The sequence below is a fragment of the Anabrus simplex genome, chromosome 9 (assembly GCF_040414725.1).
Source record: "Anabrus simplex isolate iqAnaSimp1 chromosome 9, ASM4041472v1, whole genome shotgun sequence".
In the NCBI taxonomy this organism is placed as follows: Eukaryota; Metazoa; Arthropoda; class Insecta; order Orthoptera; family Tettigoniidae; genus Anabrus; species Anabrus simplex.
In genome coordinates, this window is record NC_090273.1 from 157,831,483 (window position 1) to 157,847,284 (window position 15,802).

The following is a 15,802-nucleotide window of genomic DNA, read 5'->3' on the forward strand; positions in this document are numbered from 1 at the left end:
TTGTTGTCTGCTATGAGACTAACAACTTTGAAACCAACTCTCTCCACCATGCACAAAACATTAGAAGTTAATGATTTCAGCTGTTCACTTGTCATATTTGCAACTGGAATTATAGCCACCACATCAACATACTTAGACAAAAGAGATGATACCATGAACACTTGAGCAGTTTTTGCACATGCTTGTGCATCAAAATTGCTACTTCCATATATCTCACCACCCTTAAATGACAACTGTGGCTGTATATATATCTCGTCCATCAACAGAGAAACTAAGAGCTCATGTTCTTTTAAATGCTTAACCCTGTTTTCCAAGTAGGAACTGCTTTGTAGTGAAGAGTTCACTAGCTGATAATTACAAAGAAGTTTCTGTAAGGTACGAGGATGTGGTAAAAACATTAAATCACATTTTCGAAGAGCATTGTATGCGGAGACTGAATAAATATATAAACAAGATGCTACTATCATAGTTCTGTTACCATATTGTCTGTTGTTTTTTGAGGTCTGCGACACATTAAGTTGTTCTACTATAAATTTTAACTGTTCGTTTTCATCATAATTGGGAATAGTTTGCAAAAGTTGAATAGCGCAGTCAACCTTATCCCTAATATTAGGCACTACTTCTCCCTTTTCCACCCCTGACATAATATTTTCTAGAGCGTTAATAGAGTTCAATATCTTAATGTTTTTGAAGGAAGTATTTACACTGAAGTCATTACCGGTTTTTATATTTACACTGAATGTCAAATCTTCCAGTATAGTGATAAAGGAAGTAACACATGGCATTCCCCTATCAACTCCCAGGAGACAAATAAATAATTTCCCCTCATGTTTAATTACAGTCCACTTATTGGAATAAACTTGCTTGGTTTCTAGAAATAAACTAATATCGTTCAGGCACTTCAATGAGTCCTCTGCCAGGTAAATTTTATTGGATTCGATACTATCCTGAATAGCTGTTCGAAGATTATCCTCTTCCACATCAGCAAGACGTCTTACTTTGGGAGTGGACTTCGAACAATATGAAGGTGTATTTGGAAAAATAGTTGGCACAGCATTTTCCGTCAGTTTCGGAATTATTCTTGGAAACTCTCTCAGCTCTCCCTTAACTGTAACCCTGTCCACTCGAATTATGCACGACTCATCAAAATGTTTTATGCATACTATTGGGTTTTTCAGTTTAGAAAAATCTGTCGGAATGTAACGAAGCCATAGCTTACGGCGACTTTCATCCGTCGGTAAGGAAAAAGTCGATGTTTTACAGTTTCAGTGTCATAATTAGACCGACAGCCGAAGACACTACAGCGACGAGGCATTTTCATATATCTGTAATTAAATAGGAAATAAATGTATTACCTCTAAATCCTCAGCACTGGAGTTGTAACTTATCCAACTTGTGTATTGCAGCCCAACATTGCTGAATGAAGTGAAGAACGTTGAGGTTATATACACATTTTTGCAAATGAATACTTACTTACACTTCCGCACACAACACTATGAATGTCAGGAACTGTTGCACAACACCAACATATTCAAATAAACACAAAATCTCCGTTATTTCCTTCCATAATCCACAACAAACTAGCAATAACACCGCAAGAACACAGGTAATAACCGGCTTCGCTCTGCCATTCCTGGGACTGGTCTTGTCACGTGACTTTGGCGGGCCGCGGCCTGTCTCTTTCGTTGGCCTCGGAATGCCGACACGCCGGTAGCAAGGCAGGGAAGTTGGCGGCGCAAGGCGATAATTCAAATGAAAGCAGTGATCAAGTTTACTGTGTGGTAGGCCTTCTGCTGAACTGACAGAGACAAATGACTGGCCATCAAGTTCTTTTGCATCAATATTTAATTATATGATAACACGATACCCTTATCCCTTTCTTCTATGGGATCGAGTATGAAGTGAGACGAATCTTCGTAGCGAGTTTTTACGGCCGTATGCCCTTCCTGACGTCAACCTCACCAGAGGAATTAATGAGATTTAACGAATGACGTGATATGAGTAACTAAAACGGACTTTTATATGTACCGTAGGCCTAAAAGTCGTGTTCACCATTTTTTGTCTTTTTATGTTTAGAAATACTGCCTTCCGATGAAAATAGCCAGTACGCTATAACTTAAATACATTTTAAGTTTGTTAAATAATAGTATAGAATGTTTACACGTACAATTTATAGCTCTTTATAACCTAGAAGTCATGTGTTCGCTGCACAAAATTTTGACGTTATCGCATATTGGACCCCCCTTCATTATTTTTGGCTGTAAAAGTGGGGAAAAAAGGGGTCTAATACGCGAGTAAATACGGTATTTGCAACAATTTGTCCTCTTGAATTCCAACTTTATCTTCATATTGTGATCTTTCCTACTTTTAAAGACACCACCCAAACTTATTTGTCTACTGATATCCTCCCACGCCATCTCTCCACTGACAGCTCGGAACATACCACTTATTACATGTGATAAATATAATTCTTGATCCGTATTGATGATACTTGAATGGAATAATAACATTAAGTTAATTTATTAAATTCACCGCCTAATCAATACAAAAAGTCTTCTTTTAGTTGATTTACTTTGGCATGTTAACTAAAATGGTACATGTTTCGCCTTGAATTCAGGCATCATCAGCCATTATCTTAACCTTAAAATAGAAACAGGCACCTGATTTACATATACATGAAATAAAACAATTTCTTTAAAAAACCTTTCGAGAGATTTGAACTAAAATTAACATATGGTAAAAGAGTTGTAATAAAGTTGGTTATAAAGATATTACAATGAGTGAGTAAAAATACAATTGGTGGAAGTAATAGTGAATCCTATCACTCGTTCATTTTAATTATAATAGAAGCCTTCTAATGTCGATATCACTATTACTTCCACCAATTGTATTTTTACTCACTCATTGTAATATCTTTATAACCAACTTCATTACAACTCTTTTACCATATGTTAATTTTAGTTCAAATCTCTCGAAAGGTTGTTTAAAGAAATTGTTTTATTTCATGTATATGTAAATCAGGTGCCTGTTTCTATTTTAAGGTTAAGATAATGGCTGATGATGCCTGAATTCAAGGCGAAACATGTACCATTTTAGTTAACATGCCAAAGTAAATCAACTAAAAGAAAACTTTTTGTATTGATTAGGCAGTGAATTCAATAAATTAACTTATTGTTATTATTCCATTGACATACCACTTAGTTGAGCAGCTCGTCTCCTTTCTCCCAAGTCTTCCCAGCCCAAACTTTGCAACATTTTTGTAACGCTACTCTTTTGTCGGAAATCGCCCAGAACAAATCGAGCTGCTTTTCTTTGGATTTTTTCCAGTTCCTGAATCAAGTAATCCTGGTGAGAGTCCCATACACTGGAACCATACTCTAGTTGGGGTCTCACCAGAGACAAATATGCTCTCTCCTTTACATCCTTACTACAACCCCTAAATGCCCTCATAACCATGTGCAGAGATCTGTACCCTTTATTTACAATCATATTTATGTGATTACTCCAATGAAGATCTTTCCTTATATTAATACCTAGGTATTTACAATGATCCCCAAAGGGAACCTTCACCCCATCAATGCAGTAATTAAAACTGAGAGGACTTTTCCTATTTGTGAAACTCACAACCTGACTTTTATCCCCGTTTATCATCATACCATTGTCTACTGTCCATCTCACAACATTATCGAGGTCATTTTGCAGTTGCTCACAATCTTGTAACTTATTTATTACTCTGTACAGAATAACATCATCTGCGAAAAGCCTTATCTCTGATTCCACTTCTTTACACATATCATTGATATATATAAGAAAATATAATGGTCCAATAATACAGCCTTGCGGAATTCCCCTCTTAATTATTACAGGGACAGATAAAGCTTCACCTACTCTAATTCTCTGAGTTCTATTTTCTAGAAACAGAGCCACCCATTCAGTCACTCTTTTGTCAAGTCCAATTGCACTCATTTTTGCCAGTAGTCTTCTATGATCTACCCTATCAAATGCCTTAGACAGGTCAATTGTGATACAGTCCAACTGACCTCCTGAATCCAGAATATCTGCTATAGCTTGCTGAAATCCTACAAGCTGAGCTTCAGTCGAATAACCTTTCCTAAACCCAAACTGCCTTCCAAACCAGTTATTAATTTTCCAAACATGTCTAATATAATCAGAAAAAATGCTTTCCCAGAGCTTACATACAATGCATGTCAAACTGACTGGCCTGTAATTTTCCGCTTTATGTACATCACCCTTTCCTTTATATACAGGGGCTACTATAGCAACTCTCCATTCATTTGGTAAAGTTCCCTCATGCAAACAATAATCAAACAAGTACTTCAGATATGGTACTATATCCCAACCCATTGTCTTTAGTATATCCCCCGAAACCTTATCAATTCCAGCCGCTTTTCTAGTTTTCAACTTTTGTATCTTACTGTAAATGTCATTGCTGTCATAGGTAAATTTTAATACTTCTTTAGTATTAGTCATTTCTGTTTTTATTCTCTCCAGAATTATCTGCTGGTGAACCATGAGACATTGATAGGTCTCTAAGTTCAGCCAACTTTGAGTAATCATAAAATCAAATCATTAAATAATCACTCCAATAATTACAGGTGAAGGCTTACCCAAACCTGCAATACATTCTATATTTATCAGGCTGCTAAGTGACTAACACTTTCATTAATGTCTGAGTCTTGATTCTTCTATTTTCTCCTTCAAAGGTTCCACTTGCGCTAGTTCATTAACCTTCTCATTTCTTATCTTATACATTTTTATTACACCTGTTCTATTTCCCAAAAATTTCAGTTCACTAGCCTGGATCCTGTTTTCCTTTTGGAAGCATATGTCAGTATTCAGATATAGAAAATCTAGTATATCACTCTTTCACCGTTTTAGGAAAAATCATTATATGTTCCCTGTTTGGCCAGTTATGTCCTCCTCTCTTTCAGACTTAGACTTGTAAGAAACTTGCATTCTGAGCTGTACACTTAAAAGTATTTAGGTTAGATCCACAATGATCCACAAACTGATCAGTTATTTGAAAGACAGGAGTTCATTAGCCAGTAAAATTCATCAATAAGAATTTCACATAGACACGATACTGTATAGGCTTTTGGGCTTATGCCATGTCAGAGCCTGTTTACAGACTGAGCTCACGAGACCCCACCACTCGTGTGTCCAATGCCACCGTGAAGCTCTTAAGGCAACCTTCAATTCCAAAAGAGGAGGCTAAACATCTGTCCCCAGGGACTGCAGTGCCACCTAGATTATATGAACTGCCTAAGATCCATGAAAAAGATGTTCACCTCAGACCTATTATTAGTGTGATAGGTTCTCCTACATATGCTCTGGCTAAATACCTAAGCACATTGCTTCGGCCACACATAGGACGTACTGAATCATACGTCAGGGACTCTCGGTATTTTGTCAATGAGCTGTCAATCATAACCCTTCAACCTAATGCACTTCTGGTGAGTTTCGATGTGGAGTCCTTGTTCACTAAAGTGCCGACTGACTCGGTCATGTCTCTCATTGAACACCTGTTCCCCGAGGACATTACTTAGCTATTTTACCACTGCATGACTTCCAGCTATTTCTTGCGGGGTGGGATTTTTTTATAAACTGATGGATGGAGAGGCTATGGGAAGTCCACTTTCGCCCGTAGTGGCTAATTTCTTTATGGAGCATTTTGAGGAGGAGGCTATTGCTTCGGAGCCCGTATGATATGGTGGAGGTATGTTGATGATGCATCAAACTGTCCCCACTTTTACATCCTGGGGGGTATACAAAATTCCCTGTACTTGGGGTAAGGTATACATCGACCAAACATGCAGGTCCATTGGTACCCGTATCAAGGATCATGAACATAATATTCATCTCAACCAGCCAGACTAATCGGCAATAGCTGAGCGGGTCATGATGTCACTTCCGAGATGCTTGAGCTCTTACCCACACTAGACACTACAGGTCCAGGATTATACAGGAAGCTGTGGAACTACGTACAAATCCTAACAATTTCAAGAGGGACACTGGCTATCAATTAAGTAATACTTGGTTGCCAGACATTAAGGGTTTACGTAGGTAAGTTCCTCGGCACCAGATGTTTCATTCCAGGCTTGTGTCAATGTCATACACCTGTCAATTCAGATGTTACGTACACATGTTACGAGACCCTCTTTGACTGATTCTGATGGTTCAGTCAGCTTCCGCTTTGAATGCTAGTGCTGTGGCACGTCCGGGGAGCCATCTGGTGATGAATGAACGTACCATTTCCACTTCTATTATAATGTCTAAATTTTCAAAAAGCTATTGTTTAAGAAGCCTTTCTCATGGACAGTCGAGATTTTCTTCTGACGACGCAGAGCATGATTCTCTGCGAAACGTAAAGAATTTCACCTTATTTTCTTGACACGGCATAAGCCCAAAAGCCTATACAGTATCATGTCTATAAGTACAGGCCGTGAAAGCACCAATGGCAAGAATTTCACATATTTGCACAAATTTTCTTCATGATTACAAAATTGAATATCATTATTGTAATGAAAACTGTTTTCATTTTCAGAAAGCTGAGTTGGTGCTGACAGTTATTGACTACGACCGAATAGGTGCTTCTGAGCCGATAGGCCAAGTCACTATGGGACATAATGCAACTGGATCAGAGCTTTGTCATTGGTCAGATATGTTAGCAACACCACGCCATGCAGTATCGAAGTGGCACACGCTCAACGAGATAGGGAGTGACAGCCGCTATTGATGTTTACTGCTGACCACTTCTGAAATGTATATAGGTTAAATTAAGTTTAAAACATTGGAATAATTCTTTGATGGCATCTTGTTGGGTAAATATTCCATATAATCTGTCCTACCAGAGAGAGACATTGTCAGCAAATGAATGACATTTGACAAGTACATTTCACATTCTAGCACTACTTAGATGTCAGTGCATTAAAATTATAGAGCTAATGCAAACAGTGGTCACTTTGAAAGACTATTTTCACAAGTAATATGCACATATTTCCAAAGCATTAACTTAAGCCAAATCGTAGGTATAACCATGCTGCAAATCACAAACTTAACATCAGTTGGAAAGGAAGGCAACTTGAGTTCACCCCTGTTGTCAAATACCTTGGAGTTTGGCTTGATCAGTCTTTTGATCAGAACATTATCAGGACAAAAATATCCTTTTATATTAAAATGTGCCTGATGTCCATATTCCAAGTGCTGTTTTGTGGCTGTTACAAAAATATAAGCTTTCGGTGAGGAAGATCCAATCACAGATAAGCCTTATAACCCTATTTCTGTACTTTTGACTGCAGACATGCCACACCCAGAGCCGGCCCCAGAGTATAGGAGTAGCATACCTGCTTCTTACCCTGAGGCCCTGAATTTGATTCCTGGCCAGGACGGTGATTTTTACCTGCATCTGAGGGCTGGATCCAGGTTCACTTAGCCTACACGATTACAACAGAGAAGCTAGGTGATGATGAGACAGTGATCCCAGTCTAGAAAGCCAAGAATTTCAGCCAAGGGGATTCATCGTGCCGACCACACGACACCTCATAATCTGCAGGCCTTCGGGCTGAGCAGTGATCGCTTGGTAGGCCATGGCCCTTTAGGGCTGTTGCACCATGGGGTTTGGTTTGGTTTTTAAGTATATCCAGAAGACCTCTCTGACTGTATTTCAGAAGGGCATTCACCTCGCTAACAAATCGTCACCTTAGAACAGAACCGTCTTAAGTCCAAAAACACAACTTTACAGGAGAGGCTGGAGAACATTTACTTTGTGAATAACTTCTTTATCAGAAAGACTTGTCCAATAATTTTTGTTTTGTTAATCTGTATTTGATGTTTGAATAGCTCTGTATAGCCTTTTATTTGAAAAAAAAAGTATTTTTTCTAAAATAAGTGGACTTAAGTTAGCATGCAAATGAAGCAATCACTGCAAAACTATTTCAACTCCAAGTTAAGACAGTTCTGCTTTGCTGCAATAGGAGTTAATTGGTGTGGAAGTATTCTACGGGAAAGTTACAATAGTTCTGCACGTGAAGTTTCTTGAAAACTAGATCCAAAAATGAACAGACATGGTACTCATAACTTAAAAACGACGGAAGGTCAATGATATTGAAGCCTGGAATGTTCCAATGACTGAATATACAATATACGTGAATAATAATAGATACAATGCGAAAAAGAATAGTTGCTTTTTTTCTGTCACATATCACGACCACCAGAGACTAGGATACTCAAATATTTATTCAACTACTTTTGGAATCGTAAAACTAAAAATCACTGGTTCAAAGAAGTCCAAGAAGATTTAAATGAATTAGGCTTGATAATTCAACAAATTGAAAACAGAGAAGATAAGGGGATCCTAAGAAATAACGACGTGAGACTTAAAATGAAGACCTATACACGCAAACAGTACAACATAACTGACGAAGAATGGGCAGCCAGGTCAGAGAGAATGAAACATTTCTGGGAACAAAAGAAGAAACATCAACCAAATTTGTAACCAATATTCATAAGACTTGACTGTATATAGATTGATTTCAGTATTCCAATGTGGGCAAAAATAAATTTTTTAAAAAAATACATGAATTATTTAACCATTTTGAGGCAAACTATCATTAATATGCTGTAATTATCATTATGATCAATATATTACATAATTTTTATTTATATGTGGAAAATTCAGCCATTTAGTACACAAGTAATTTTATGACCTTGTTCGATTTCTATCTCAACTTTATGTACAACAGGATGACTGATAAAAACAAATGAGAATGCTATGATAAATTAGCATACAAATGGGCATTATTCAACTTGAAACTACACCCCACCATCTTCGAATTGTTAGTTACACTGACACCACTTAATATTTTACCTTAAATGTGGTAACTACTTAATCACTGTCCATAGCAATATTTTCATTGTCAACAACTCCAGATTTGGACATTGCAGATTGGAGAAGGACACTGGAGGACATCATTAACAACAGAATGTATCTCAGTAAGACAGAATGGAAGAGGCTCGCCAACAGTACCCAGGAAACTGGAACTGTGAAATGATGATGATGATGATGATGATGAACAACTCCTGAAGTATCATGTTTTAAACTTAAAAAATAATCATGGTATTCCCCTGGAATGACAAAATTGTTGCAAAGACTAACTAAATCATCATATTTTCTGGAAGAGATTGTCAAACGTGGATCATTTTGCTTGTAAGTCTTCTCTAGTTGTATGCTCCTGAGTAGTGAACGCTTCTTTCGTTTAGGTTTCAGACCAATAGGTAAACTGTCATCTTAATTATATTTCATAAAAAAAATGTCTTCCCCTCCTTCAACTTCCTTAATCACTCTGACTTTTTGCCATCTCTTTCCGCCTGTGTGCTTGTTCATTTCATTGAACATTTGTTTTCGAAACTTGAGAAAGTCATGGAAGTCTTCCATTTCTACCACTTTGTATGAATTCTTTCTTCTTGCAGCCCTGACGACTGCATACCATTGCCCTGGCATGTATATGGGAATTTTCTTGGACGATCTCTCTCTTGACACTGTGGATGCTATCTTCTTCATTTTGGGTGTGTCCTCTTTCCAGAAAAAGACGCAGAATGTTGATGATGTGATGCACAGCTGCATATATGCACATGGAAATAATATTACAGTTTAAATTTTGACCACCACAGTTGTCCGAGAAAAATCAAAAGTCCTTCTTACATTTTCTCACATTTTCATCTATGAATTCTTTCACACATGAAACAATTTCATTGGAGCCATGCTGTTCCTTACACTCAGGCCACATGCAGCACCAGCCATTATGAGAGCTTAAATCATGCACAGACAAATTGTAAACACATACTGTAGTTTCCTCTTGTAATACAGTTGTGAAACATCAGCTTGTAACACTTGCTGCAAATCAAAAACAGCATCACAAAGTGTGTTGTCTTGTAGGGCTTTAAGTTTTATCATTTCCTTTTCTGCTCTTGCGGCAACCTTATTCTTCTCATGTTCAACCATCATCTCCTTCAGTTCTTGAGTTCGTTCACAATTTCTGTATTTTTCACAGAAATCACGTCTTTTTTTGGCTGAAAAAGGTCTAGATTAAATTCCGTCTTGAATACGTGATAATATATTGATAGCTTCATCTTCTTTTCAGTGCCATTTGTAAGACAATATTCTTCATAAAGCTCATACATCTTAACAATGTTTAGCTCCGGAGATAAGTACTGCCAGCTTGAATTTTTCCGACAGTAGTGATTCTCGATGTTATGAAAAGATTTAATGTGATTTCGCACTGACTGTTTTATGGAATTTTCTTATTCTACTACAGTGATTTAATCCTCGCTTGTCTTTTTCCACAAATTGTGTGAAGGATCGGCTTTGTTTACTGCTGTTTTGACCATTTGTTGAGATATTGATAGTGTATTTAGAAAAAAAGTTTGGCAAACTTTCTCCTTAATGCCACCCTCTCTCAAAGAATAATAGTACAATGAAGCTCTTTTTGGTGTTTGGACATCATCTGAAACCATGGCATAATTACTTGGGACCAGTTTGTGGATTATCAGAATTATTATCTACACAGTCAACACTATTTGAAGATAGAGGTCTCTTCCTTAACCTGCTATGCATTGTTGGTTTTATGTCAATATTATGTATAATGAAATCACGTTGTCGACTGATATCACTATATTCCCAAAAACATTCGAAAATTTTATTTCTTTCCTCATTTGTGAACTTTAAATGGCAGCTGCTGCTACAAGGTGGTTTCTTTGATCTTTCTTGTACAATTTTACCCATCCATGAAGTATACGTTTCACCAGAGTTCCTCTTCCTTTTAATAATATTTCTCTGCCACAGGTGTTCACTTCTTGTTCTCTTCCTAGATCGCACAATTACTGTGGATACTTTTGTGTCACCTGAAAAGGCGTAAAAAAAATTTTTTTTAATGTTAAAAGAGACACATTTTTCCCCCGTAGTAGTTAGCAAAAATGTGTACATAACACACGTATTTGCAAGATAAAATTTTTGTATTTATTTAGATAAAATGTTAGGCCCTACCTTCTTCATTTCCATATATTTCATCTTCAGGTACGGGTGGATTTATATCAACCATCTTTTCTACCACAGTTTGATCACAACCAGTTGCAGAGCTATCTGAAGACAGTAATGATGTTGCTCCAGTTGTATTTGGAAAATGGTTATCATTTTGAAGATCGTCTAGACAGTCGTCCATAATAGATGTGCAGATATCAGCACATCAGTTCACTCTTAATGAAAATGTAACAATTTGCTTGTTTCAATGACAGCACTATGAAGAAGCTCACCTATGGGAACCCAGTAGTCACTTATTTCTGTTTGGTTTTCAGATTCACCAGGCCTAGTTGAACATTTGTGTAAGTCTCATTATCAGCATCAATAGGAACCAGTAAAGTGTTTTTGCTTACATCTAAGTCAGGTGTACTTCGAATGAGGTCATATTCTGTGATAATACAAGAATTAATTGAGAAAAAGCATTAAACAAAATATTTTCTATGTTTTGTAATCATCCCGAGATTTGTTGGATCCTCAAGATTCACCCAAAGATCTGTGTTTAAGTACCCAAATAATGAAAAAATAATATATATTTACCTTCAATGACTATAAAGTCATTCATTTGCAGAGGTTCATTATTCAGTAATCCTTTTGTGCTGTCCTCCACTTATGAGGATTTGTTATTAGCTTCTATATTATTATCTTCGGCAAATACTACAGATGGTTTTCTAGATTGATAAATCCATCTGAATTATTCCTTGTGCACCAAGTGACAACATTATCATTGACTGATGATTTGAAACAGCTAGTCTCTATATCTGAAATAGGTAAATAGATCCTTAATTCACGATGACTGAACGCGTTTATCGAATTCATAAATCAACGAAATACCTAATTGGCTACAATAACGACTAGCCTCTGTTCACAATTACAAAAATCATAACCTAAGCAGTTCGATTTGAAGAGGTTAGAGAGCAGGAACTGTTAATTACATTTATAGCAGTAAGGATCAATGCTAGATTTTCAGAATAAACATCATAACAGGCGATTAATATTCACTAATGTGATCGCCGTTTAATGCTCCCTTATAATTATTGTGTGCAGAAGGAAGGAGTAACAACACTACTTACCTGGTGTTGCAGAGTCATTGTTCAGTAGTTCATTATTTAATTTCTCTAAACAGAGAGAGACAAGCACTACTACGCCTGTAGATTAACCATACACGTTGTGCGGAACTGTTGCTTAACAAAGCAGTTTAACACACGTTCCATAACTCTTCTCCCACGCTATGGACTAACTTACCCACCACGTGGTGCTATGGAGTGCTAGTGGTGCTTCCTGCAAAACAATCTCAACTTGGACATCAGCTACCTCTCAGCTACTCTGCCTGCTTATTGCTGGCTGATAGCTTGATCATCATCATCATCATCTGGGTATCCTTCCAGCGGGCCGGGTAGGACTTTTGTGGACAATATGCCTGATATGGACTTAAAACTGTTCTGCACCAACAATTCATACTCAATACAGTCAGAGTATGTCAAAATGGACCTGAGTTTGTTCTGAATCACCTGTTATTGTATTAACAACAAGCAGAAGTAACTTAACAAGGACTTAGAACAGTTCTGTATCCTTTCCTTTGTGGCTTTGTTAATGCAGAAGAATGTTAACATGGACTTCAACGCGTTCTGCAGTGAAAATGAAAACCTATAACCTGTTTTCCGGTCAGTGACGGGGTCAGGGATGCAATGAATGAAGCCCCTATCTTGCGGCGTGGATAGGAATTACGCCGGCTGCCGAAGCCTGTCGCACTCCTGAGGGGCAATGATTAATGACTGGCAGATGAAACGAAATGTTAGTGGAAAGTGTTGCTGGAATGAAAGATGACAGGGAAAACTGAAGTACCCCGAGAAAAACCTGCCCCACCTTCACTCTGTCCAGTACAAATCTCACATGAAGTGACCGGGATTTGAACCAGGGAACCCAGCAGTGAGAGGCCGGCGCACTGCTGTCTGAGCCACGGAGGCTCTGTGTTCTGCAGTAAGCATTTTTATCTTGACGTACTGAAGCTAGCTCGGTTCTTTGCATATTATTCAATACATGCGTTTCTCAGATATAAAATAGTATGTTCAGCCACTAGATAACCATAACGCATTTTTTGGACTTAAAAGAGTTCTGTTCTAAGTTGACGAAATATCTTTCCTTGATAGTTGCAAAGCTGGTAACTTCTATTATCCGACTATAATACTATCAATGCAAATATATCAATAATGCCAATTTATATACTAGAATGTGTAGGAAGGAGATGGAGAGCAGGCACGCATTAACAGAGTACATGGGTGTGTGACTGGAAACAGCTGTTCTCAGTCACTAGAACAGGAAGTTGAGTATTAAAAAAGTAACTGTCTGATGTATGAATTAACTGAATGACTGAAGTCATAATAGTACAAACTTTTCTGCTAGAATAGGATATTACAATACTTTCATTTGAAAAATCAGAGTTGGTGTTGGTATCTCCATTATTAATAATCCCATGGATAATCACAATGCTTCATGAGTCCCTTAATAAAATTTAAGAATATGAAAATAGAATATCGCTGTCTTCAATGGATTAGAAGTTATTTAGTGTAAAAGTTTAGGTGAATAACCCTGAATACCATCAAACGTTTTGCTGCCAGGGCTCCACTCAACTGCCAAAATCTCAACGTGCTTTCCTTCTCAAAATATGTTTTATTTATTAACCATAAATGGAAATATGTGTCATTAATGTTATCAGCATGGAGTGAGTGGCTGCGTAGCTGTCAGCTTGCATTCCAGAGAGAGTGGGTTTGAACCCCACTGTCAACAGCCCTTTTCACACCAGGCAGTGCCTCAGTTAAGGCAACGCCTGTCTCCTTCTTACTCCTAGCCCTTGCCTATCACATAGTAGCCTGTGTTGGTGTGATGTAAAGCAAATTGTAAAAAAGCCAAAGTCCAAATACCATTCACCATATTTCCTCTACTCCTGTTTCGGTTTCTCTGAACCACTGAGTTCTGTATTACCCAATTCACGTTTCTCACCCTTCCTTATACACTTATCCATTGAGATTCAACCACGAATGAAGTGCAAGGCTGATTTTTCACTGCTTGTGGCAACAGCTGTAATGTAATTAACACCTGTACCTTATTATCCTGATGCATGTTATAATGCCACAGGTCAAAAATCGGACCTGATTGTTGACAATGTCGGTACGCTGTTTTGTATCTATGTATAGAGCACTTGATACCAATGTCCGCACATAAATAGCTCGCCATGGCATGGCTATGTAATGTGATAAAAAATCTCATAACTGTCCTTTCTTTGTTGTTGTCTCAAATTCATGTTAAATTAATATTAAAAAACGCTTAGTGCTAAGTAGAGGTGTGTCGGTACTGGCGTACCGGTACGCGTCACCTATTCTCCAAATGGAGCAGTGACAACCTGCTCCAGGATCCTCTTCTCTACCGGTCCACTGCTACTGTGACAGTCTTGCGTTGCGACTCGCAGTTTGCTGCTACCGGTCCACTGCTGTCTGCTACTGTGACCAGACTGTGACAGTCTTGCGCTGCGACTCGCAGTTTGCTGTGCTGGGAAGTGTTGTTACTGCTATTCGCAAACGGTCTAGTGACACAGCCGTCGTCGTCCCGTACCGTTAGGGAGGTTGTGACAAGAACAGGACGGAGACATACCGGTATGGTGTTCAATATTTCATGTGAACGAAAGAAATCCACAGTAATCTACTTCAGCATTACGTTTCTACAAATAATAATAATAATAATAATAATAACAATAATAATAATAGTAAGTAAACTCGTATCCTCATCCCGAGGTGGTGCAGCTCTTTTCAGGCACACCCCTATTGCAGGTGAACTGCATGTACCATTTCAACCACATACCAGCCCTCCTGCCATTCTTAAATTTCTGGCAGTACCGGGAATCGAACCCGGGCCCCCGAGGACGGCAGCTAATAACACTAACCGTTACGTTACGGAGGCGGACTATAATAATAATAATAATAATAATAATAATAATAATAATAATAATAATAATAATAATAATAATATATTATTGTGATTATTATTAATGACTGTTTTTCTTAACATAGTTAAAATATCGTTAAACGTCACTTTTAATACTATAAGTAATCATTTAATCTGGCAAATATGATCAATGAACATTTTAAATTCACAACACTGAATACTTTTTAAAACGTCAGATATTTCAAAATGATCATAGGCGATTTCTAAACAACATTATAGGTCATTCACATGTCAGAATCTTAGGGAAGAATGGCACACAAAATGTTATCATTTTCCTAGTTGGGAAGTAACTGGGTAAAAGTAATCGGATTACTTGTAACGATTACATTTAAAAAATACCGGTATCGTTACTTTTCCACAAAGTCTACTTGTAATTTACTCCTTGAAATAAAATTGTGCCAGGCGAAGTAGCTTGGTCGGTACAGCGCCGGCCTTCTTACCCCAACTTGGCAGGTTCGATCCTGGCTCAGTCGGGTGGTATTTGAAGGTGCTCACATACGTCAGCCTCGTATCGGTAGATTTAGAGGCACGTAAAGGAACTCATGCGGGACTAAATTTCGGCATATCGGTATCTCCGAAAATCGTAATAGTAGTTAGTGGGACGTAAAGCAAATAACATTATTATTAGTAGATTTATTGGCAAGTTAAAGAACTCCTGTAGAACAAAATTCCGGCACCTCGGCGTCTCCGAAAACCATAAATGTACTTATT

The 15,802-nt window shown here is 37.7% G+C and overlaps 1 protein-coding gene across 1 annotated transcript in view; it reads left to right on the forward strand.

Annotated features, from left to right (window-relative positions):
- Positions 1 to 14,796, forward strand: part of LOC136880919 (synaptotagmin 1) — a 69,250-nt gene extending 54,454 nt beyond the window's left edge. The window contains exon 9 of the mRNA XM_068229181.1: positions 6,566 to 14,796. Coding sequence (XP_068085282.1) covers positions 6,566 to 6,757 — 192 coding nt within the window. The 3' untranslated portion in view covers positions 6,758 to 14,796. The remainder of the gene's footprint in view (positions 1 to 6,565) is intronic.
- Positions 14,797 to 15,802: the final 1,006 nt, after the last annotated feature.